Raw genomic sequence first — 26,311 nt, 5'->3', positions numbered from 1 at the left:
TAGAGTAGGTTGCTCAAAGCCACATTCAACCTGGCCTTGAACACCTCCTGGGATGGGGCATCCACAGCTTCTCTGGACAAACTGTTCCAGTGCCTCATCATCTGCAGAGTGAAGAATTTCTTTCTTACATTTCATTGAAATCTCCCCTCTTTCAGTTTAAAGCCATTACCCCTTGTCCTATCACTACACGCCCTTGTAAAAAGTCCCTCTCCAGCTTTCCTGTAGGCCCCTTCAAGTACTGGAAGGCTGCTAGAACCCCAACTCTCTCAGCCTGTCTTCATAGGACAGGTTCTTCAGCCCTCAGATCATCTTTGTGGCCCTCCTCTGGACCCACTCCAGCAGCTCCATGTCCTTCTTGTGTTGGGGACTCCAGAGCTGAATGCAGTACTGCAGGTGGGGTCTCACAAGAGCAGAGTAGAGGGGCGGAATCACCTCCCTCGACCTGCTGCCCACGCTGCTTTGGATGCAGCCCAGGATACGGTTGGCTTTCTGGGCTGCCAGTGCACATTGCTGGCTCATGTTGAGCTTCTCATCCACCAGCACTCCTAAGTCCTTTTCCTCAGGGCTGCTCTCAATCCATTATTTATGGACAGCTTTTTTTCAAACCTTCTGAATTGGAAGTGTCTTGGAGTCCCACTGAATCCAGCAGGGTTTATCATAGAATCATAGAATGGCATAGGCTGGAAGGGACCTCAGAGATCATCTAATCCAACCTCCCTGTCATGGGCAGGGACACCTCTCAACTAGATCAAGCTACTCAAGGCTCCGTCCAGCCTGGCCTTGAACACCTCCAGAGCAGGGGCATCCACAACTTCTCTGGGCAATTTATTCCAAAGTCTTACCACCCTCGTACTGAAGAATTTCTTCCTAAGATCTGATCTAAATCTATTCTCCTCCAATTTAAATCCATTTCCCCTTGTCCTATCAGTGGACACTCTTGTAAAAAGTCCCTCCTCAGCCTTCCTGTAGATTCCCTTCAGGTATTGGAAGGCAGCTATTAGGTCCCTCTGAAGTCTTCTCTTTTCAAAGCCGAACAATCCCAGCTCCCGCAACCTGTCCTCGTAGCAGAGGTGCTCCAGCCCCTGGATCATCACAGAGATGATCTGACAATAGCCCTCCTCTGAACACACTCCAAGAAATCTATGTCTCTCTTATGGTGGGGACACCAGAACTGGACACAGTATTCGAGGTGAGGTCTCACAAGAGCAGAGTAAAGGAGGAGAATCAGCTCTCTTGACCTGCTGACCACGCTTCTCTTGATACATCCCAGGATGTGGTTGGCCCTCTGGGCCGCATGAGCACACTGCCGGCTCATATTGAGCTTCTCATCTATAAACACCCTGAAATCCTTCTCTTCAGGGCTACTCTCAACCCCCTCTGTGCCCAGTTTGTATTTGTACCTAGGATTGGCCCCACCCAGGTGAAGGACCTTGCATTTTGACTTGTTGAAGCTCATGCAGTTAGCACTGGCCCAATTTTCAAGCCTATCAAGGTCCCTCTGGATGGCATCTCTTCCCTCAAGTGAGTCCACGGCACCACACAACTTGGTGTCATCGGCAAACTTATTGAGGGTACACTCAATGCCGTCATCCATGCCGCTGACAAAGATGTTGAACAGCACTGGACCCAGAACAGACCCCTGAAGGACACCGCTTGACACTGGTCTCCATGTAGACCGCACCATTGACCGCAACTCTTTGAGTGTGACCATCCAGCGAGTTCTTTATCCACCGAGTGGTCCATCTGTCAAATCCGTGTATCACCATTTTAGAGACAAGGATGTCATGTGGGACAGTGTCAAATGCCTTGCACAAGTCCAGGAAAATAACATCCGTTGCTTTACCCATGTCAACCAGCGCTGTAGCTTTGTCATAGAAGGCCACTAAATTAGTCAGGCATGACTTGCCCCTAGTGAAGCCATGTTGGCTGTCACCAACCACTTGGTTATTTTTTATGTGCCTTAGTACAGCTCCCAGGAGAATCTGTTCCATGATTTTACCTGGCACAGAGGTAAGGCTGACTGGTCTGTAGTTTCCTGGGTTGTCCTTGGTCCCTTTTTTAAAGATGGGGGTTACGTTTGCCCTTTTCCAGTCTGTAGGAACCTCACCAGACTGCCAGGACCTCTCAAATATGATGGCTAGTGGCCTAGCAACTTCAGCCGCCAGTTCCTTCAGGACCCGTGGATGTATCTCATCAGGTCCCATGGACTTGTGCACCTTCAGGTTCTCTAGGTGCTCCCAGACCTGATCTGGGTGATCCCAGCCTACCCTGGGTGGTTCTTCACTCTCCCAGACCCAGCCAGCATCCTCTGTGATTTGGGTGGTTGCCAGTGAAGACTGAGGCAAAAAAGTTGTTGAAAATTTCAGCCTTCTCCATGTCCTCAGCAACCAGGTCACCCATATCTTTCCGGAGGGGCCCCACATTCTCTCTCGTTTTTTTTTTCTCTCACAGTTTGTAGGCATTAAGTTCTCATAGGATTGGGTTTCCATTTGTTATGTGAATACGGTGTAGCACAAGTGCAAATTTACTTCTGTAAAGATGATTTTAGAATTGGTATTTACCTACTGTATAGGTGGGGCATGAGTGCCTCAGGTAACTGTGAGTTGAATGAGACAACTGAGTGGAGGGAATTAGTGTGGCAGGAGGTAGACTATTGTTTAGAGTTAACTGCTTGCAAATCCTGACCCTGACTGCTGATTCTTGAAAATAAGCTAAAGGTAATAAACTGCTGATGCTGAAGAGTGTCTGGAGTCTAACAGCAAAATATTTGAGCAGCATCAGAAGTAATATTAATGGTTTAAAAAGAAAGAGAGAGGAGTTTCTCTTTTACACAGCACTGCTTTTGGGGAGAAGCTAATTAAAGAGAACCAATGTGCTCCTACTCTGCGCATATCATGAAGCAAGCCCTGAAAGTGCTGTGTGCTATTTGCTCCAATCTGGGAAACTCCGTTTTGATGATACCCTGGCTAACTGCCTGAAAGAGAGAGAGAAATCTCTTTCATAACTCTGTGGTAAGAAGAGGATGGAAGACGAAGATCGGGTTAGTGTATTCTCTTTAATCTCCTCATCACATAGACCTGGGAGTAACCAGCCAGAGGCTGAAGCTGTCAATAGCTACAAGCACTTTAAACAATGACTACTGGTTTTCTCTTTCTGTCATATTTTTTTTCCTTTTCTTTTTTCTGTTCTTGTTCCAAGACTCTCCCTCTCTGTGCCTGACCCTGTCTTTCCAAACCCTGTGTCCTGGTTTTAGCTGGGACAGAGTTAGCTCTTCTTTTTAACAGCTAGAAGAGGTCCATGTTTTGGTTTTACTCAGAGGCTCGCTCTGAGAAGAATGTTGATAGCAAGTTGATGTTTGTGGTTGGGCATGAGACTCCAAGGATTTTTCAGTGTGCTGGAGTGCAGAAGCACGGCGGGATAAGGGGGGAGAATAGCCGGGACAAGGGGGCCACGATTCCCCTTGTGATTTGTGGTGGAACTTAAGATTGAGGGCCAAACTGGCCAATTAGTATTCCATATCATGCAGCGTCATGCCCAGTATAAAAGTGAGGGGCAGCCGGAAAGAAGGGCTTTTGCGCTTTGGCTCTTTCGCCGCTTTTGCTCCTTTGCGCTTGCTGCGCTTTTGCTCTATTGCCTTTTTTTTCCTCTCTCTCCCAGCACTCCCACTCTCGGAGCACTATCTCTCTCTGCCCCTCTCTATTTCGGGGCCTCGCGTTCATCCGAGATTGCAGCTTCGGGACGAGACGGGCTGCAGATAAGAGGGGGTGGTGAGCATCTACACTGTGTATTACTCATCTGTATTAAATTGTTCTTATCTCAACCCATGGGTTTCCCGTTTCTCCTTTAATTCTCTGCCTCGTTCCTGGGGGTGCAGGAGGGTGAGTGACCGGCTGTGTGGGTTCGGTTGCTGGAGTGGCCTAACCCACGACACCCTGTCTTACCAAAACAGCAGCCTGGGAATTCAGATAACAGCACATAGATTCACAAGCCTGTACAGAGAAGTTGTGGTACTCGCAAAATTACTCAACCTGTTTTCATGCTGTTTGCACATTATTGCCCCGTTTGTCTGCTGCGTATGTGTTACACATCTCCATCCAGAAGCAGGAATAATGGAGATCAGCTCTCAACTGATTCCTAATGACAATGGTTGAAACAATTAGTATGCTTTATTAACCTTGGGCATATGATAAAGATCACGCAGTTGTGTTACAGTCCATGCATTTTATTTGTATTTTGTCTCATTTTCAAAAAGCAAATTAACCTGTAGGTTTTCATGAAAATGTAATACATTGTAATGATTTAGACATTGCTTCCCTTCTCAGTGCTCAACCCAAGAGTTCTTCTTGATTGTCAGCACCCTGTCACGTCTGGACTTGGAAATTCAAGCTCTTGTTCCAGTCATACATTCTCATGTGAAAACTCCTCTGTTAAAGAATACACTGTTGGAAATCCCAGAACTTCTCTCCGCAGTAAAACATTATTTAAAGATCCTTAATGAAGAAGCAGCCAAGTAAGTAGAGAAAATAGATTAATCTTCTGTGCCTCATAGGCTTTCTGACTAAATGTGTTAAGTTCTGTGAATTATGCATCTTGTTTTAATACACCTTAATTCTGTGGTTTTTGTATGTGTACAGGTTGCTTATAGTTAAAGCTGAGGGTGTTGTTTTCTACAGCTTATATTTTTTCAGAGTTAAACTAGGCAAGCAAGAATTCTTTCCTAGTGGGTGTCTGCCTCAGGCTGAATAATTTTTGGAAGTTTTTTTGCTGTTTAAGGGAATGAATTTAGGGCAAAATATATTTTGCTCATGTTAATAGCTTCTTAATTATTTTTTTTTAAATAGGGAAGCCATTCCTTTTGAAGAGAGACTTGACCTTTAGCAGAGTGGCTGCTCTGCTGTCACGAACATGCCTTTTGCTATTTTTGTGAGAATTCATCAAAGCTTTGAGTGCCCCCCGCCCTTTTTTAAAAATCTCTTTACATCCTCACTAATGACAAAGAACACGAAGTTTAATAGCTCTGAAGATTCCCTGTAGCCTGTGTGATTTGTACCCCCTCAGAGCATTTCAGGGGTTAGTGTCCTGTTTGTGAGCTACCTCTAGAGAATGACTAAGTGAGCACCTATCTCAGGCCCTGAGTGTGATCAGGCTTTTCCCTGCAATTGCCTTCCTGAAGTCTTGGAGAGATGAGCTGAAAGTGTGGAGGCTGCCTGCCCTTTTTTGTTTTAATTCTGTCTTTTGTTGATCCAAGGAAAATATAAAAGGTAGACAAAGGGAGAAGACGCTACATTGGAATGAATATGCATTATAAGGGAGACTGTCTTTAAATAACTTGATGTGTACTCTTTCTTCTGAAGAACTGCTGCCTCCATTGTTACCCTTATATCCTAGTTTTAACCACAGGAAGAAGAACGCAGGGGTCTTAAGATGCAGAACAGTAGAGCAAGAACATGAGTTCAGTAAAGGCGAGGTGTGTAAAAACCTCAGGGGATGGGATTTAGGAGGAATATCTTGTGACCAGTAAGAGTCACTTTCTTTCAGATAAAAAGCAGTATAAAATCTTATAAAAAGAGTTCTCTCATGGTGCTAGGCACAGAGACAATCTGCGTGGCTCAGACAGCCAACCTTTCTGAGCACTTGACTTTGCAGGTTTTTGGTCTCCCTTCAGTATAGTTTTTGTTTACACAACATGTTGAGAAGACATTCTGAACACAAAATGAGTATCATCCAGCTTTACATCCAGATCATCCTAAAGTTCCCTGCTTTGAGCAAGTTTCATTAAACTTTGAGCATTTCTTCATATATAATATTATGAGATATAATTGACTGTGATATATCTGGAGATTCTTTGATGAAAGATGTTATATGTAGTTTAATGTGTAGTTATGTTGTGACAAGATGGTCTTTATCTTTTATTTTCAAAAGACACTAAAAATAAACATCTAATTTATTTATAAAATCCAACTGAGATTTAAAATTAAAGAAGTTATGAATTAAAGCCTAGAACTTAACTATATTTGCTTCTAAATTAGAGACAGATGCAAGGTGTATAAACTTAGAAGTTGAGAAGGGTAGAAGTATTTGCTGTGCCCATTGGACAGGTGGGATTATGAGATTTCTACTGATGCATGTTATCTAATTATAGTTGTGGCAGGTTATGACAAAACAGACTGTATCTTAATTATACTAGATTTACTGTAGATAGGTTTAAAATACATTTTTTCCTGTCACTATGTTGATGAGGCTAGAATAGTATACAAAAATAGAATTTTATTATGTGGTGTGTATAAAATCCTATAGTGGTTTTTGAAAGCATCCCTCTGCTCCAGGGTTTTTTGAGGGGAGTTAGAGATTTTGGGTTTTGTAAGGTTTTTTTCAACTGCCAATTTTGAAATTTTTGGTAGGCATCACATAGCAGCAACAGTCCTCACAATCAGCTTCTGGCTACTAGTGATCTTTTTTTCCTTTCATTCCCATGGAAACAGGTCTAATTAGCACAAAATCGTTTCTAAAAATTAGTATTGTATTTTAAAATGGTGTCTTTACTGTCACTTACATAATAGCTACGTCCATGTAATGCAAAATCAAAGCACAGGTTTGTGTTACCTGTCTGGTCACTGGCTGCTGTTGTAGTTTCATTCTCAGGCAAAGGAGTATTGAAGTAGGTAGAATATTAAACTTTTTATTACTTACATGTTTTATTACTTTCAGTTTGGTAATTACTTGCTCTCCAAATATTAGATTTCAGGGTAATTATGCAATTAACTCATACAGTTTTGTATTTGCTCTAAAATACAAATGTATGTTCCCATTAACTTAGGGCTGATTGCACTACTTTTTATTGTTTGCCTAATTCTTATTAGGATAAGTTAAAATTTTTCATATTTTTTGACAACCATATTTTTAATAACTTGTTCAGCTTCCCAATTTTAAACATTTGAAGGGCATTGTCTGTATCAGATTTCAATCTTGAGCTGAGGTAATGCAGCCAAAACAATTCTGTCATTTTCTGACACTGAGACTAGAAAAGAGCATTGTTTTGCATGTGTTTAAAAATGCTCTGGTTAATCTTTTCTTGAGAAAATTCTGAAGCTACTCTGAGAAACTCCGGATGACATTCTACTTCGTTGAAAACCTTGTGGGAGGGTTTTTTGTTTGCAATCCTCACGAAAATCTGCTCAAATTTGGCCAAATTCTAAATATGTCAAAAATCCGTTATGCAGAAATTATCTAGAGCTTCACATTTAATTGTGATAAAGATGTTGTTGGCACTTGGGGTGCTCCAGGTTGGGGCAGCAATTGCATTCCAGAGTTACGGATTGAGACAGAAGGGAATGATCTTTCTTGTGCTTCCTTTTCTTGCTCTGCTCGACCGAGCGAGAACAAACAGAAAACTGCAGGATGCTCATTCAGAGACGACAAAAAAAAAACGAGTCAAGAGGGTTTGGTATAAAAGAACGAGCATACTGTGGTAGAGTAGAAAGGAGCTGGAATAGATTGGGTTGGAATACTTCAGAGGAGAGTGTGTCTTGGGATAGCCTCTTAGCGTTTGTATACGAAGTGCCTTTTTATTTAAGTAGTGTGTATGACAGCTTTCAGTAGATGTGTTGTACTATGACAGAGTAACAGTAAAGCTGTATGTAGAGAGCAATAAAGCTAGTATTAAAGCAAATGACAACAGTAACAAGTAAAAATATGGACGCAACCAGTAGAATCGGGGAATGTCTCTTTGGTTTTACTGTTATTTTATCTTACTCTTCTTATGGATAGGACTGGAGATAAAACCCAATTGTTCAAGGACCTTACAGACTTCCCTGTCATCAGAAAAAGAAAGGAGGAGATCCTGGATGTACTTTCTAAAATCCAATTGCATCTGCTGGACATTCGTAAACAGATTAGGAATCCTTCTGCAGAATACGTTACAGTTTCTGGTCAAGAGGTAATATGGTATCTATTATGTATGACTGTACTCTTGCTTGTCTAGAAAATGGCTTACAAATTAGGCTTAACTAGAACTCTCTTCATTTAATGTGGTGCTTGATGAGGTCATTTGATTATAATCTTTTGTACAACTTTAAAGAACAGTTTTGTGACAGTGTCACTTTTTTATTTGTTAAGTCAATTACTTTAGTGATTTAAATAATAAAACCATATTAGTGCAGTTGAATTTGATTCAATGATGCTTTGCTTTTCTGTATACGTAAAAACATTTGCATACTTCCAAGGTTAATTATGTGGCTATTAAGTGCTGAAATATTCTCAGAGAACCAGGAAGCACAGCATTAGGTTTATTTGAAGAATGGTAAAATGATTTGTAAGTGCTGATTAAGACTGTAATTTGAAAGATGGAGAGAAGAGGAACAGTATTAAAGAATGATAAATGTTATTTTACTTTTAATTCGTAGAAACGGTGCTTGCAGACTGCAGCTTTTGTTTGCTAGATGTTGTGCAAGTGTGGGCAAGCCATGCTCCAGCAAGCTGAAAAGTTCAGTGCAAAAAAATAGAGATGACAGATCCTGCTAGATTTGTGGGGGAACTGAAAGGAGCAGTGAGGTAGCACTGCTCAGCATTACCCTTTGGGAACTGAGAGTAGGAAGGCTGGGGAAAACTCCACAGAAAACTGGGAAAAGAAAGGAGTTAAACTGAATGAGTGTTGGGAGTGGAAGAGATGAATCAGTGAGGACAGGGAGGGAAGGAGCTGGAAGAAGCCCTGTCATATTGAGGACCTAGGGACCTGAGAAAGACTGAAGAGACACACAGGGAGCAGACAGGCGATGCTGAAAGTGAGACAGAATGAAAGAAGGGATGAGTAAGAGAGAGCAGCATTTAATAATGACCTCGGAAGGATATTTCTTTTGATGATGAGGTTGAGAAGGGGAAACATGTGACTGAAGAGTTGGGAAGGCTGTCAGCATGGATGCTGAAGTCCAAGGGAAGCACCGAAGAGTGTGTTTGAGTATTGTGTGAGGAAGGGAGGAGACAGGATTTGAAAGGTTTCTTTCAGAGAGGCTGGTTTAAGAGGTGATGATATGTTTGTGAAGGAAAGGGGAAGAAGAGAACTGATCAAAGAGAGGAGAGCATCTGAGGAAGTAGTCAGATATGAACTGGACAGAAGAGTTTCAGAAACCACCAGTCACTATGCATAAGTTTAAGAGAGGAGATGGCTCAGGAACCATTGCAGACAAAGAGCTCTATCTTGGTAAATTCATAAGGAGTTGCAGAGGTTATGGATATCTGTTAGTTAATTACATCTGGTATGAGTGTTTCAGAGACATCAAAAGAGGCAAAAGAAGAAGGGTTAGAGGAGATGGTCAGTGAGGAAATAAAAGACACTAAAGGAATGGAAGTAATGGAAAGGGAATTGTATGGGAGGAGAAGAGCATAGGCATAACAAAAGTCTCTTTGAGTTGAGCTCTTTCTTCCTCAGATCTGTATGGTATAGTCGTCTTAGGCCATTGTAGCACTCTGATAGATGTAGCACTCAAACATTTCTTTGCAACAGACCTGGGCAAAACAAGTTTATGGTTTGCTGCTTCTGGAAGACAGAGAAGCTGCCAGAAAACTTCTTCTATGTATGTCCCCACTCTGAACATCTGTCCAGGGAACAGGCTTTCTTGGGGAAAAAATGAAAAACCAAACAATTTGCTTCTCCGTGTGTGCCCCCAAACCCAGGATTATGAATACACGGTTAGATTTTCAGTCAGCCAGCAGTTTGTTAACTTACATTTAAGTTCCTTTTAGAGTTCTGATGAAGATCCAGTTGACATGTACCTTTTCCAAAATATGAGGTTACACCCGTATCTATCTTATCTTTTGTTTCCAGACCTCTAATGTAATTTGTAGTGTGCGCTAATCCGGACAGAAACCTGTCCAGATAGTGATAGCATTGCTATTTGTTTCAGGCAGGATTTAGAGAGAAAGTGCTACGTTTGGCAAATGTTTGCTTCCTGCATGGCATAAACAGTGCTTTGGGCCTGTTTATTTAATACTGCAATTGTTTATCTAATAGGGCTAAGAATTAAAGGATGAAAAAGCAAATGCTTTGTTCTTTTAAAGAAGACTGCAACCTCTCCACTTGTTTCTCGCTAGCCACACAAACAAACCAGGCAATTGATACGGCTGTGTTAATTTACACTGTTTTTAATTCAGTTAGTCATCCAGCATAGACACAAATGTGGTATTATTTTCTGTCTTCCTTTCATAAATACAGCATATTTAATTGTTTTGAGATGAAATTCAGAAAAAACTGTAATACCAGCACATCAGCAGCTCCACTGGTGGCAGCAGCAGTTGGCTCATTTTCAAATCTTTGCAGATCTCTGCTTCTACCCATTTTCATTCTTTTTGTCTCATGTATATTACGCAATTTCAGGATTTCGACAGTACCAAATATTTTCAAGATGTCCTAGGTAAATTAAGAACTAGCGCACTATGTCCTTGCTGGAGTCTTGTGCTCATGTTAGGATTATTATTCTTGTTTGTACATGAAGGTGATTGCTGGCTATTCTGGTGAGTTGTGGAGGGTTTTCTATGAATCATATACTACCTGTAATTGAAAAGCTTTGTCAGATGAGAGACAAAGTTTTCCGTAAAGGTGATCGGATTCTGGAATAATCTAATCTCTGCTAGAAATATATTTTCCAGCTGAATTCGTTTATTTGAGAATGCCTCAATTCTTTGATGTCTAGGACCTCAGGCTAGTGTTATAAAGATAACCTATGTGAATTATATAAAATACTGCAATAAACACAGTGTGTAAATTTCACTGCACTGAGCATCATGCCATTACTGCTCCCTGTTCCTTCCCTTTCCGACCCCAAGGTGATCCAAACTTGAAGCAAGGCACTGTAGATACAGTGGTAGTGTTTGAGATGTTGAGCTCTTGTCTGTGAAATGTTGTAGGTACCTGTGGCTCAGTATAGACATTGATCCCTGGGCAGGAAGGCACACCTTGCTGATAAGGAGCAGTCTCCGTACAGGTGGTATATAGCGTAGAGTCCATGTAGATACTGAATTCTTTACAAGGCCCAGTCAGGATCAGGTAAGCAAGACTGACTTACAAGCTTTAGTCTGGTTTTGGCTTCATAAGAGGGAGGTGAGGAGCGCCTGTTAGTGGATGGAGGAACAGAAGAGCAAAGATGGGGCAGCAACATGGTAGGGCACAAGAACAGCTCAGGAGTTGCCCATAGACCAGCTCATAGGAGTTGCTCTTTGGCAGAGAGTGTGTATGTCATAACCCTCACTTCTGGGGGAAAAAGCACTAGCTTCTGGTCTGCTCAGCCTCTTCAGGCTGAATGTGGTTTTCCTCTGATGCATGCAGATTTCTTGATATCTGGTGATTACGGTTCTGTAGTCTTTTTAACTTCCTATGATATGTAATATTACATTTTTGTTTATTTTAGTTTATGATAGAAGTCAAGAATTCCCATAAATCATCCGTGCCATCTGACTGGGTTATGGTTAGTAGGTATGTAAAATGTCTTTGAAGTTTTTTCTATTTTAACATATAAGGAAAAAAAAAAAGTGGTATTTTGGTATTACGATTAATTACATATGCATTCTCATAGCGCCACGTGTTTGTGTTTTGTTTTTTTTTTTTTTTTAACTGAAAACCAACCAACCAAAATTGTTACGTTAATTTATTGCTATTTTAAGTTTTGCTTAAACGCAAACAAAACCCAACTGAAAATCTGGAGTTCTTAAAATCACAGAATCACAGAATGTTAGGGATTGGAAGGGACCTCAAAGGATCATCTAGTCCAATCCCCCTGCCGGAGCAGGACCATCTAGATGAGATCACACAAGAACGCGTCCAGGTGGGCTTTGAACATCTCCGGAGAAGGAGCCTCCACAACCTCTCAAATGTTTGGTTTTACATGGTAGTTCCTTAGTGCACTGTATTACTTGCTTAATCTTTCAAAGTATACGTACCAGTGTCAATACTATGGTCTCGATTCAGTTGAACCTGTAGTTTGTAGATACAAATCTTCAGAAAATTTTGATTTTTCTTATTTTATTCAGAAGGGTAAAGGTACCTGTGCAAATATCTGTTTGTGCATCTCAATAAACTCAGTGTATTTAAATGTCATTTTACTTACTCATACAGACAAGCTTTGCTTGCTTCAGTATTTAGTGTTATGTAAACATAATTTTAGATAGTTTTGGATACTTTTTCCAGTAGGTGAAACAGAGATGTACTGAATTATGGTTTTGGCTTTTCTTTTTTTCAGTTGTTTGTTTTGTTATTTAAGCAGTTTGAATACCTTATGTTATTATTACGTGTAAGCACAGACATCTCGCACCAGAAATAGGTGTTATTGAGGTGAATTCTGAAGTGATGTTCTATTCACTTATGCAAGAATTCTGTACTAAAATTGCACAGATTAGACAGAATTAACATGATGAAGAATAAATTGCATTTAATCTGGAATTTGTAAAAAGAATGCCTGTGAATGACGAAGTGAGTCCTTCATGAAAATACATAAGTAAGTTGCAAGTGCTCCAAATGGAAACTGGTATCCATGCAAAACAGTCTGTATTTACTAAGTTTATTTGAGGCTTGTCATGAAATTTTCCTTTTTAAATTGAAGTTTTTTCTTGGAGTCCATAGTATATGCAATTAGTTGCAGGAAAGTCATCCATTTGTGCAGTGTATTGCTGAACAGAATTTCGTGAAATAGATAAACTTCAGTGATAAATGCTACATTATGAAAAACATTTTAAAAGCCTTCTGAATGGGCAGTGGTGCAGTAACCAATCACTGTATTCACAATAAAGACCATTAGAATGAATAGAGTTTGGTGCCACAATAAAAGAAGATTTTTTTAAGCATCCATTTTCAAGGCTCACAGACAGTATGAAAACTAGACCAATTTTGCATGTAGATGATGTAACTGATTGCTTAGTAACCTTGATTTCCTATTTTGCTTTTCTCTCTCTTCCAGCACAAAAGCTGTCAGCCGTTTCCACTCTCCTTTTATTATAGAAAATTACAGACATCTGAATCGGCTCCGGGAGCAACTAGTCCTTGACTGCAGTGCTGAATGGCTAAATTTTTTAGAGTGAGTTTACAACATAGTCAGGTTTCATCACTGTATTTTATTTTATTTTATTTTATTTTATTTTTGCTGTAAGAACAGAAAAAGATGTTTATTTAAAAGAAGTTGATAATTCAATTATGTTGCCCACAACAACTTCAAAGATAGTCAATTAGAATGCTGTTCTTCACTTTAAAGCATTTGAAGGCAAGACCTTTGCAGATTAAGTCCTGAGACCAGCAGTGATGTCTCTAGATCTTAAAATTTTAATGAAAATACACTATTATTAAAGTGGCTCTCAAAATTTGAGAACTAGTATCACAACATTATGAACCTGAAAGTACAACTGACTGTGAGTGAAACTGAATCTAATAGTTTTATTATTGAAGTACAATGTAAGTGAGATGAAAAAAGAATTTGTTATACAAGCTAATCAAATTCACTTTTACTGTTAGTTAAAATAGAATATGGCTTTACTGTTAAGTGTGCTGTTACTGAAAAAAATAATAATTAATTAAGAACAGTAGCAATGTTACAGTTTTTGAATTAGGAACGTTCAGGGTGTTTGGACAGGCACTTGGGTGAGTGTGATCTCCATAGCCCTATATTTTTCACACTGGCCCCGCAACTGACTGTGTCTCTATTTGCTTGAACGTAATGGAAGTGTTGTCCCTCACAACTGGCTTGGAAGATCTGTTTGTCTCAGATCAGAGTTTTGAATGAAGTTATTTGTCTGTTTAGCCAAAGGATCTTCAAAATGAGAGGTTAAAACTGATTTCTCAAACTGTTGAATACCTTTGGTTTTTCAGATGTCTGGTCATCAATTTTTTTTTTTTTTTTTTTTTCACTTCCTTGACTTCTAGACCCACTGACATTTTTCCTTATGTCATGCAATGATAATAGACTCACTTTCAGATGCACTTTTTTCCTTGCTGAAAAAATTTAACAAGTTCCCTCTGATGTTATCTTGGTGGACATAACTGATACCAAGGTTTGCCTTCTAGCAGGGACCCAGCAGTTCTGTAAATTTGATAGTGACTAGAAAAACATTCCAGTTCACTCTTCTCCAGGTGTTTTGCCTTTGCAGTACTATAAAAATAGTTCTGTTAAATAATTTTCATCACTACATTAGCCATGTAAGTTTGAGCAGACCTATTTTAACCTTTCTTCACTTAGATCTGCATCTTTTTTTGTTCTCTTTGGTGTTTTCAATAGTGTTGTACGAGAGCAGCATACAACAGGGAAGTCCTGTGTGTAGGAGGGTACTCTACTTCCTCACCCCCGCATTTTTTAAATTTATTTATTAAATTTTGTTCCCCTACTGGTTTTATATTCTATGTTATATCTTCAAGACTAGGAAAGGAAAAAGAGAAATTCTTGAGGACTAAGAGAACAAACTCTACTGAAAACTGTGTTCTCACGATAATGTCATTATTGTACTGAGGGAAGCAATACCATAAATGGAAAAGCACTTCTTGAATTTTCTGTTATAGTAACGATATTTTATTGAAATTGTAACATGTTCAGGCACTTTTATTATATTTTTTTTTGACCATAACTTCTGGTGGAAGTGAATTGGCAATTGGGATTCAGTTGCCACTGTGATAAACAGTGGCATTTTTAGAGACCTCATTTAGTCAGCAAGGATCAACTGCAGACCCTTTATATGCTATTTAATTAATTTCATTTTTCCTGTTTTTTTTTGTGTTTAAAAATAATTCACTGTTACAATGGGAGCATGAAGTCTGTCTTGATTAAGATTGTGTCCTCATGTTATAACTTGATACACTGCTGAGAGATTTGAATTCAGAATAATTTAAAGACTGTAGGAGCCCTGTGAGAAGCACACATGAGGTATATTTTGGCAGTACGTTTGTATCTATATGAAATTACATTTTTTCCTGTTTTCTTCCTCCTGTTATTTTTCCCTGTTTTGGTATAGCCATTTTAGTGAGCACTATCACCCTGTGTCTAAAGCGATTGGTCACCTAGCAACTATCGACTGTCTGTTCTCATTGGCCCAGGTGGCTAAACAAGGAGACTACTGCAGGTAATCAATTTTTAATTTTTATTTAGGATTTTATAGTAAATTATAAGAGAATATTTAAAATAAATTTGATATTAGTATGTGTACTACGATAAAATGCATTATTAAAATTGTTTACAGTAGTTTCCACTTAATCTGATTTTGTGAAACAACACTTCTAGGCTTAATGCAAATCTTTAAACATTGCGGTTCACATTTAACATCTTATGTTTGTCTGTCTGTTGTTTGACCTGAGTCTAGTAGATGATATCTCACATATATATAAATATGTTGGACTTCACATGGAAATTTTTTTCCTCCTATTTTTTTTTCTCAGCAAAGTGTGAGTTTATAATGTGTTTCTAATGTCTAAGATTATAAGTTGTATGAGGTATGTTTCAAAGAAGTATTTCAGGTAAATAATAGGTAAATATTAGTGCCAGCTTCCAGAGCAACTGCCTCACCTAGAATCATGTGTTAGATCTGGAGAGCTGTGCACCTCCCTCTGCCCAACATCCACGCATGCACACTGGCCACTGCAGCCTGGAACTCTGTTGGTCTTGAGGCTGTCCCTGTGCTCTGTGCAGTGGGTCGACATAAACCTTCAAGTCCTGCTTCCCCAGAGCTTGGTAGAGAGCTGGCTCTTGAGCGTGGGCACCCTGCAACTCCGGTCTTCCTCCCTGTCACAAGCCCACATCTTTTGCACCCACGCAGAGAAAGTTAGTCTCACTGGGGTACCTTTTTCCGTATCATGAGGTCTCTGTCCCCAGAGACACTGAACAATCACTAAGCCACTGCTTCAGCTTGCCCAGTGCTTTCCTACAGGCCAGCACTTAGTGTTTCTGAGGTTTACTGCAGACACTCCTGCAAGGGCTGTCGGGTTCCAGACCTCAGCCATTCCCTCTGCCAGAGAATCCACGTACTCTCTTTTCAAAAGTGCAATATGTAACACTTAAATGTTGTCCTTGTGGGGCTGTGCTCCAAGTGCTTGGAAAACTGCTTAGGAACAGTGGTATGAATTAGTTACATTTGAGACCTGTGGAAATACAGCGAATCAGGTATTAAATGGATGTGGATGAAGGGAAATCAACTGACATATGTTTCTGCTTTTATACAGCATTAAAGATAATATTGATTACTGCTGGACTCTTGGGATCTTGTGTGCCTCTATCAAAATCTCTTTGAGAGTAATTGCTCACTTACTTCTGTATACTCAGATGAGAAAACAAACTGAAGTCTCATTCTGATTCACTGTGCGGAGTTTAAAAAATTCACTGAATTTTGAAGAGTGGCTTACAGCTTATAAACTGGCAGGAAGGAGACTTTCAGTGAAAATTCAGCTGCAGGGAAGGTGTCAATAATTAACTTTTGAGGGCTACTAAAGGAAAGATGGGACTTTGATATTAACTAATTTAAGTATTTCAGAGGAGTGTTTTTTAAGTGAGATTTGTTTCATATCATCCTACTTGAGTGATGTAAATGAGTTGTGAAGTCAGGAGCACAGGTGTTCTGCACAGTTGTTGGAGAGAGGTAAGCGCCTCTTACAGTTTTGAGCTGTCTGAGGACCCCTGTGTTGGGAGACTCGTCCTTTACACAGACAATGCACAACATCGGGGCTCTCAAGCTGCAAAGTTAAATACCTAAAGATGATGGTGTAGATAGCCCAGAGATCATCTGATATGAGAATATCCACTCTGCAGACAGTGAATTTCTTTAGCTTTAAGGAAGGCTATTGAAAGGTAGTACACAACTAAAGGACATGTTATGCATTCCAGAGCCATTTATGTGTTTTTGTTTGTTTTTTTTTTTACCCCCTCCTGCTAGCGAAGAGTGAAATTTCCTTTCTTTGTCCTCAAGGCCTAAGACTCTGTCTTATATATGACTCTGTCATCTCAGCTATACAACTGCTGGAAGTATCTTTATGCTAAAAAACCCACACCACTATCAGCTTGCATCTCTTTCCTCCATGCTTTGTGTTGCTAATATGCCTCCATTTTCCTTTCAAATTGCATCATCATTCTTCAAGAAATGAAGAGAAAAATCATATTCCCCATCTTGTCTTCTCTCTAAAGTCCACTGAAAGTGCTAGTTAATTTCTAGTAAAAAAATTACATGGCTTTTTTTCCAGTATTCTCTTTTTCTCAGCTGCTACCACTTTTCTAAGTTACTGCTCTTATTTCAGAATGATTGTACTTACAGTGTAGGAAAATGTTGCTGAGACATGAAGCCACATTTACTCTCCATTGAATGCTACACGTCATTTTACAATGAAAAAGTAAACCTAGGTTGCTGAGAATAAAAATAAATCATAGTCATAATTTAATGGAACTCGCTTCTTTTGCATTTTTTCTTCTGTGAAGAGCACGCAACTCTTGGAAGTGGAGCTTTTCAGAAATGGAGATATTTAATGTAGAATTATACATGTTATATTAGTAGACATGTAGACAAATTTGTAGCTAAGGTGGAAGCATTTGAGACAAAACTTCTTTTTACGTGGTTTGGAGATGAGAAAAAAAGTAGTATCGATCTGTTTTGCATATTAATTTCTAAAAAGGTACTGTTATTTAAACAGTTTCAGCTTAAATATTAAGCTCTTTCTCTAGAGAGTTATTGTTTGATTCTTGTACGTGTTTGAGAGTTGCTGTCAGATTATGAGAGCTGCTAATGTTTATAGGAGAGTTACAGCTCTGTCATACTGTAGTATTTAATTTGTATCATTTAATGTGTTATCAATCATAGTATACATAGTTGGACTATTTTCTTTACTCCCCATACTCTTATTAGGACTTAATGCAGTAACAGGCTGGACCAGTCAATCAGCAAGATAGTTCTGAAAATATGATTTATATCTGCAAAAGATGGCGCTTTGCAGAAGTTGGCGCAGTGCTGGGAAGAAAGCAAAGTGACCTCCAGTTTGGGGGTTTTGCTGTTGCTTGTTCATTTTGTAATTCTTGATAGTTTTTTAGAATACACATAAATGACTGAAAACATTCCCTAGGTAATGAAAAAAATGAAGAAAGTACTCTAAAATTTCTTTATCTATTCTGCTGTTATATTTTTATAACTGAATGAAATGAGGGAAGTCTTAAAAAGAAAGGAAGAAAATGAAGGAACTCTTTGTACTCGGCACTGGTGAGGCCGCACCTGGAATATTGTGTCCAGTTTTGGGCCCCTCGCTTTAAGAGAGATATTGAGCTCCTGGAGCGAGTCCAAAGAAGGGCGACTAAACTGCTCAAGGGGCTGGAAAATAAAACTTATGAGGAGCGGCTGAGGGAGTTGGGACTGTTTAGCCTGGAGAAGAGGAGGCTGAGGGGAGACCTGATTACGGCCTACAAGTACTTGAGAAGGGATGGTGGGGAGGTGGGGGAAGGGCTCTTTACATTAGTGGTGGGTGATAGGACAAGAGGAAATGGGTATAAGCTTAGTCAGGGGAGGTTCAGGTTGGATGTTAGAAAGAATTTCTTCTCTGAAAGGGTTGTCAGCCACTGGAATAGGCTGCCCAGGGAGGTGGTTGAGTCCCCATCCCTGGATGTGTTTAAGAAAAGGGTGGATGTACTGGTTAGGGATATGGCTTAATGGGGGACTAGGGACGGTTGGACTGGATGATCTCTAAGGTCTTTTCCAACCTAGAAATCTATGAAATCTATGAAATGTTTGATAGCAATAATTCCTTTTTGTCATTTGTATTTTTTTCACAAAAAATGCATCACAGATGACTCTCCTGCAGGCTTTAGTTACAGTAGTTCTAAATAACCAGTTATGATAAACATTGAAATTAATATCTCTTCCTTTTTACAGACCAACTGTGCAAGATAATCGGCGAGAAATAGTTATAAAAAATGGGAGGCACCCTGTGATTGATGTACTGCTGGGAGAACAGGATCAGTACGTTCCAAATACCACTAACCTCTCAGTAAGTACTGAGATACTCTTTGAGCTTCAAAATCATTCAAGGAGGAATTCAAAAGGAATCTGGGATATGCTTCTTGGCCAGGAAGTTAAAATGAATAATTTAATTGTACAACTATCTACTTGGTTGCATTTCAGAGAGATACTGCTAGGCATGATTACATCTGTTTTGTCCTTTTTTTGATATCTTTAAGACAGACATTCTCTTTGCAACCCTGTTCAGACCTAATGGCATAAAGAAAAGAAAGATGATCTCAAAATTAGGAAAATGAAAGTTTTAAATGGTTATTTTTGAAAAACAAATTAATAATTACAGGGTTTTTAACAGCATCATCAGAAGGAATTTGCATTTTGTCATAATTTTATCTCAAATTTGTGGAGTTTTTTAAAATACAAAATAGCAATAACTTAGGTTTCTGTGTAACGTCACAAGTTCAATTTTTCAAATTAATTCTACGATAGCTCAGATTTATTTTTTTTTAGGTATTTTTCTACTACGCGTTTTCCTTTCTTTCTGGAAGTATTATTTCATACAGCCTTTGTTAATCTGACAGTCCAGACTTGGAATTCTGACTCTTGACTTTGTAGTATCAAGTACACACTCTGTAGCTGCACATTTAAAAAGCCTTTCATATTAACATATGATAAAGATCCCACATGTGTAGCTTGCAGGCTGTATGTTACCCATAAGTCTCCCTCTGGCTGTGGTTTGCACAACAGGGAAGGATATTGAAAAGTACTATGACTGTTACTTGCTTGATATTGTTGTCAATAGGTCAAAGAAAGTGGGGGGGCTACTTCTTAATATTTTCTATGCAATATTACCTAAATTATATGACCTAAATTACCTAAAATTGCTATAAATATCCAACTACCATAGTTAGGAAACATTGCTGTGTTTTATTTCACATCTGTTTCTGATAAGCATGTTTTAGTTTATTTCTTTCTTCCTTTTCCTGAAAAACTAGAATCAGTCTTTTAAATTACATGTCCGTTTGACATTTTTTTGTTAAATATTACCTCTCTGTCTTTTGAAATACTACGTTTCTGTTCTTAATGAACATAAAAAATATGTGTGCAACTTAATTCTAATTATATATCCGCCTTTTTGAACAGTAAACATAGAAAAGGTATGAAACATACCAGTGTGGAACACTGCTGTGAAAAACACCATTCAAGTGTGCATGTATTTCTCTGGAAATATTTTTAAATGCTGTTCTATACTGAACAATGGTACAGATATTGTGCAGTACTTCAGGGAATGTTTTCAAAATTATTTGTCAACTCCAAACAAGTGACAGATGGCATTTATGAAAAAATCAACATTTCATTCAGTAATCATCATGCGCTTTCCCCTGTTAGTCCCATTCTTATGTTGGCTTTCTAAATGCTGAATGTTACAAAATCAAATGATCATGGTAGAATTGCTCTTGCCTCTACTGTTGGTTTCAGTTCTCTCTTTTTTGAGAGAGGTGGGTGGGAGCCCAATTTATTAAAATGCCTCTAGTTTTAAACTGATGTGTTTGAATCAGCAGGAAAATGCATCTGCTGTCATGTTTTCAGCTGAAATCTTGTCAAATATCTAACTTTAGGAAAAGCTTTCTTGATGTGCCCTGAAATAAACATTTTATTTTTCTGTTCCCCCTCTCCTCCCCAAATATTGATGGATTCTTTTAGTACTTCAACTGATAAACTTCAGCCTCAAATTTCAGTAAGACGTTACCTTATGGTTGTGCGCAATTGTAAGGGCAGATGGGTTCTCTGGTCTGGTGTTACAGCATATGTTCTTTCTGAAAGCTGGCTTTGCAAACCAGCCACCGGTCTCACAACATGGTTGGGGCGACCCTGGAGGGATACCAAACACATGCAAGAAACTTGTAGATTTTAACAGATGAACTCATTCTGGTTTTAAGTATCTATAAATTCTGTTGTGTTGAGCCAAATGCTGGCCCTGATGAAGTTTTAGTAGCAGTATTGAAATTACACCTTGGAGACTAGAATGTTAGGAATTTTGTTCCCATGTAGTCATTTTATTACATCCATCCTTTATTCCTGATAATGGCATTTTCTGGGGTTTGACTTTATTGCGACTTCCTTATGGATGGCGTTTTCTTAGCCAAAGCTAACCAGCTTTTCACGTGTAATAAATACTTATTGCATGTATCTTCTGTATGATCTGGATTATGATATAAAAGTGATAGTCCTATGTGGACTTTATTTGCCTCCCTATAAACAGAATGAAAGCCCGATCAAAAACCAAATCTGTAAAGATAGTGAGGCTTATTCTGTGGAGATTTCTTTTTTCTTTTTCTTTTTGTTGTCACAATACCTGATCAGTTCCAAGTTTTCTAAGTAGTGTGGCTAATGCTCATTATGCACAGCTTGTCCTTTCTTGTGTGCTTCTCTCATGGGACAGTGGAGTATGCTGATTTTTGGTTAGTTCATCAATTGTTGGTTTTCATCTAGTTGTCTAAACTCCTTGCATAACTTAATTTCCTAGTCTTGATTCAGGCTGTGAGAAAGCTTTATAGATTCATTGATGGGTTTTAATTTTGCATTAGCAATTGTCTTGCCCCAGAGGAAGACAGTTTTATTCTGGAGCCATAGACACGTAGCAATACTGTAGGGAGTCTTACAGCTGAGACAAATTCTTGCGTCTGATTTCATTTTCTGTAGGATTTCAGTGTTTAGATACACTGATCAATCAGAGATTGGATACAGTCCGCTCACAATATCTGTGTTGCATTTAAGTATTGCCAAACCCAGCATTGTCTTGATTTCCTGTTGTAACCAGTCTGTTTGAATACGTGTCTGTTGTACAAGGCAAGTGATAATAAATGGGCGTAAAATCTAGGTCCAGTCTTTTTCTGACAGATCTTCTTCCTGTTTGGCGAAGAGAACTCTGAAATGGAGAGGGATCCAGATCACAACCAAGTTAAGATAGCACTGGCTATGCTGGGAGCTCATGAGCTTCTCCTTTACTCTGAAGAAAATTGCACAGAAAGTTCTTGGAGTGCTTTTTTGGCTCCTTGGTGGAGAAAGGGAAGGTTCCTCCTCACTTTGTACATTTTGCTCAAGTGTAAAGAAAGTTGGTTGCATTGCTTCTCTCTCACCTGCTTGGAGAGGTCTTAGGAAAATTTATCCATCTGAAACTTCATAATATCTTGAAAAGTGAATGCGATGAACTCCAAGAACGAAGCAAGCTGTTCACCTAGAAACAGAACGTTTAAACCTGGGGACTTGTCCTTTATCCCTCTAAGCACATACACACACCAGACTTTCTTACAAAAGTGCTGTGTGCAGGATGATGTATTTGACCACTGTTTTATGTTTCCAGGGAGATGGTGAAAGGGTCATGATAATAACTGGACCCAACATGGGAGGAAAGAGTTCCTACATAAAGCAAGTTGCATTGATCACAGTTATGGCACAGATTGGTTCTTACGTTCCTGCAGAAGAGTCGACAATTGGTGTTGTGGATGGTATTTTTACCAGGTAATCTTTCAAAACTTGCTTTATGTTTATGAGTGGCGGGGGGGGTGTGTGTATCAAAGGATAATTTCGTTTTTCATTTAGAACTTTAGAATTTATTCTTGAAGTTTCCTTTTTCATTTCAAATACATGCATTGGTTGTTAGGTTTTGATTCTGATTTTCTGCTAAGCTGTGGTACTTGTTTTGGACTCTTTAAGGGATAAGAATGTGAATGTGTCTGTCTTGATTGAGATGCAGATACCTAACTTCATCTGCCTGAATGGACATCTCAGCCCATCTCAGTCAGTACACAGTATTGTGTACTCACAATATTTGAGACTGAGAATTTGGGGCTGCGTATATTCTATGCTATGCTTACTGTCCTTCCTGTACTGTCAGTCTTGAACACACTTTACTTCATGTCTTTTAAAGAAAGAATAATGCCAGTTCATTTCTCTTGATCTCGTTTTTAAGGTAGTGCTGAGTAATTTATAAAGATCATAGGATTATAGAATGGTTAGGGTTGGAAGACACCTTAAAGACCATCTAGTTCCGAACTCCGTGCCATGGGAAGTGACACTTTCCACTACATCGGATTGCTCAAAGCCTCGTCCAACCTGACTTGAACACTTCCAGGGATGAGGCATCCACAACTGCTCTGGGCAACCTGTTCCAGTGCCTCACCACTCTGAGTGAAAAATTTCTTCCTTATATCTAATTGAAATCTGCCCTCTTTCAATTTAAAGCCATTGACCCTTGTCCTATCTCTACATGCCCTTGTAAAGAGTCCCTCTCCAGCTTTCCTGTAGTTTCGATGGAGACCAACAGTAGACTATCATGGCTTGAATGAAGTTACACCACCATTGAGTGCTGCTGTGCCAAACTACACTGGAACAGGGTAAAGCTCCAGAACCCCTTTACATCAACCCATGACACCCCTTTAAGTACTGGAAGGCTGCAATAAGATCACCCCGGACCCTTTGCTTCTCCAAGCTGAACAACCCCAACTCTCTCAGTCTGTCTTCATAGCAGTGGTGCTCCAGCCCTGATTATGACTACTGTCAAAACTTTTGTATTTTACAGTCTTATATTACTGAAGATTAGGCAGCTGTTTTTTCCCCTTTTTCTTTAGTCTGTTTTTTAATTGGCAAAAGTTCTGTGTTGTTGATGGCATTTGAGATGGGTATTTATGGTTGTAAGTTTCACAACAATCATGTATCTGTGCTTGAAATATCTTTCCTGAAATTCTAGTTCTGTGATGGCATTGGGTCCTGATGAGGTGCATCTGCAGGTCTTGAGGGAACTGGCAGATGAAGTTGCTAAGCCACTATCCATCATATTTGAGAAGTCGTGACAGTCTGGTGAAGTTCCCAATGACTGGAAAAGGGGAAACATAGCCCCCATCTTTAAAAAGGGAAAAAAAAGAAGACCCAGGGAACTACAGGCCAGTCAGTCTCACCCCTGTGCCTGGCAAGATCATGGAGCAGATCCTACTGGCGAATATGCTAAGGCACATAGAAAACAAGGAGGTGATTGGTGACAGCCAACATGGCTTCACTAAGGGCAAATCCTGCCTGACTAATTTGGTGGCCTTCTACGATGAGGTTACAGCATTGATGGATAGAGGAAGAGCAATTGACATTGTCTACCTGGACTTATTCAAAGCATTTGATACTGTCCTACATGACATCCTTATCTCTAAACTGGAAAGACATGGTTTTGATGGATGGACCACTCGGTGGGTAAGGAATTGACTGGATGGTTGCACTGAAAGAGTTGGTCAACGGTTCAAAGTCCAAGTGGACACCAGTGACGAGTGGTGTTCCTCAGGGGCCAGTACTGGGGCCAGTGCTATTTAACATCTTTGTTGGAGACATGGACAGTGGGATTGAGTGCACCCTCAGCAAGTTTGCAGATGACACCAAGTTGTGTGGTGTTGTGGACACACTGGAGGGAAGGGATGCCATCCAGAGGGACCTTGACAGGCTGGAGGGGTGGGCGTGGGCCAACCTCATGAAGTTCAACAAGGCCAAGTGCAAGGTCCTGCACGTGGGTTGGGGCAATCTCAAGCACAATACAGGCTGAGTGGAGAATGGATTGAGAGCAGCCCTAAGGACTTGGGAGTGCTGGTGGATGAGAAGCTCAACATAAGCCAGCAATGTGTGCTGGCAGCCCAGAAAGCCAACCATATCCTGGGCTGCATCAAAAGGAGCGTGGGCAACAGGTCGAGGGAAGTGATTCTGCCCCTCCAGTCTGTTCTCATGAGACCCCACCTGGAATACTGTGTTCAGCTCTGGGGTCTCCAACACAAGAAGGACATGGAGCTGCTGGAGCTGGTCCAGAGGAGGGCCACCAAGATGATCCGAGGGCTGGAGCACCTCTGCTATGAAGACAGGCTGAGAGAGTTGGGGCTGTTCCGCCTGGAGAAGAGAAGGTTCCGGGGTGATCTTATTGCAGCCTTTCAGTACTTAAAGGAGGCCTACAGGAAAGCTGGAGAGGGACTTTTTCCAAGGGTGTGTAGTGATAGGACAATGGACAATGGCTTTAAACTGAAAGAAGGCAGATTCAGATTAGATATAAGGAAAAAAATTTTCACTCGGTGTGGTGAGGCACTGGAACAGGTTGCCCAGAGAAGTTGTGGATGCCTCATCCCTGGAAATGTTCAAGGTCAGGTTGGATGAGGCTTTGAGCGATCCGGTGTAGTGGAAAGTGTCCCTTGCCATGGCGGGGGGTTTGGAACTAGATGGTCTTTAAGGTCTCTTCCAACCCTAATCATTCTATAATCCTATGATCTTTAAAAATTACTCAGCACTACCTTAAAGACAAGATCAAGAGAAATGAACTCTTGAGTGGTGAGGCACTTGAACAGGTTGCCCAGAGCAGTTGTAGAAGCCCCATCCCTGGAAGTGTTCAAGGCCAGATTGGATGAGGCTTTGGGCAACCTGGTGTAGTGGAGGATTTCCCTGCCCATGGCAGGGGTTTGGAACTAGATGATCTTGGAGGTCCCTTCCAACCCTAACCATTCTATGATTCTGTGATTTCAGAGTTAACTTTTAACAAAGAATCTGAAATATTTGTAATATCTTTCCAAATTTAATTTGAGCTGAAAATTCAAATTGGTTAACTTTTTTCTCTACCCTGTGTTGAAAGTAATTGACTGATTGATTGGATGAGCATTTTCTGAGGGGACATGGAGATACATAAGATCTGATTTACTTTACAGAAAAAACTTTACAACGATAGTAACGATTTGAAGATTATTTTTGTCTTCCTTTGTGTTTTGTAGGTGAACTTAGAGTACTTAACTGATGTTCACACTGAGTTAGTTTGTTACCATATGCACATAAGTCTGTTACTCTTAAGCTTAGTATTCCCTTTGCTCTACTTTTATTTGACTGTTATTTGACTGCAACAGGATTATTTCTGCATAAAGATTAATAAATGTGAACCAGTCACTTGGAGTGCCATTTTGTTTAGTGCTCACTAGAAACTAATTGGATTTTGTCCTCTACAGTGTGAAAACCTTGAAATGCAGATATCTGAGTTCCACCTGTTCCCCTGTGTTCTTCTGTGATTCTACTTAGCTTTTCTCTACATTATAGCTAATTTTCATATCTGTTCTGAGAAGGTAGTATGGTTGAAGGTAAAACTTACGCTTTAGATGTGAAGCCAGGCGGACCTAGAGTGTGTTACTTACTGGTTGTGAGGTTTCAGACCATTTAATTTGGAGCCCAGTCAGATTCTAGCGAAGGGGATTGATTTTTCTTCACTCCCCCTGCTTCTAAATTAGCTTTGGAAGCTCAGATGGATATACCCTTCTTCGTTAATGTGAAATATGTCAAACACCAGATGAATATACTAAGGAATTAC

The 26,311-nt window shown here is 39.8% G+C and overlaps 1 protein-coding gene across 1 annotated transcript in view; it reads left to right on the top strand.

Annotated features, from left to right (window-relative positions):
* Positions 1-26,311, top strand: part of MSH3 (mutS homolog 3) — a 121,663-nt gene that overhangs the window by 69,619 nt on the left and 25,733 nt on the right. Inside the window, exons 14-20 of the mRNA XM_086628956.1 lie at positions 4,323-4,510; positions 7,768-7,936; positions 11,400-11,464; positions 12,942-13,058; positions 14,977-15,084; positions 18,859-18,973; positions 22,307-22,464. Of these exons, the coding sequence (XP_086485082.1) occupies positions 4,323-4,510; positions 7,768-7,936; positions 11,400-11,464; positions 12,942-13,058; positions 14,977-15,084; positions 18,859-18,973; positions 22,307-22,464 (920 nt within the window). The remainder of the gene's footprint in view (positions 1-4,322; positions 4,511-7,767; positions 7,937-11,399; positions 11,465-12,941; positions 13,059-14,976; positions 15,085-18,858; positions 18,974-22,306; positions 22,465-26,311) is intronic.

This window comes from Tauraco erythrolophus, chromosome Z (genome assembly GCF_009769465.1).
Source record: "Tauraco erythrolophus isolate bTauEry1 chromosome Z, bTauEry1.pri, whole genome shotgun sequence".
Classification (NCBI taxonomy): Eukaryota; Metazoa; Chordata; class Aves; order Musophagiformes; family Musophagidae; genus Tauraco; species Tauraco erythrolophus.
This window is presented reverse-complemented; position numbering and strand designations above follow the sequence as displayed.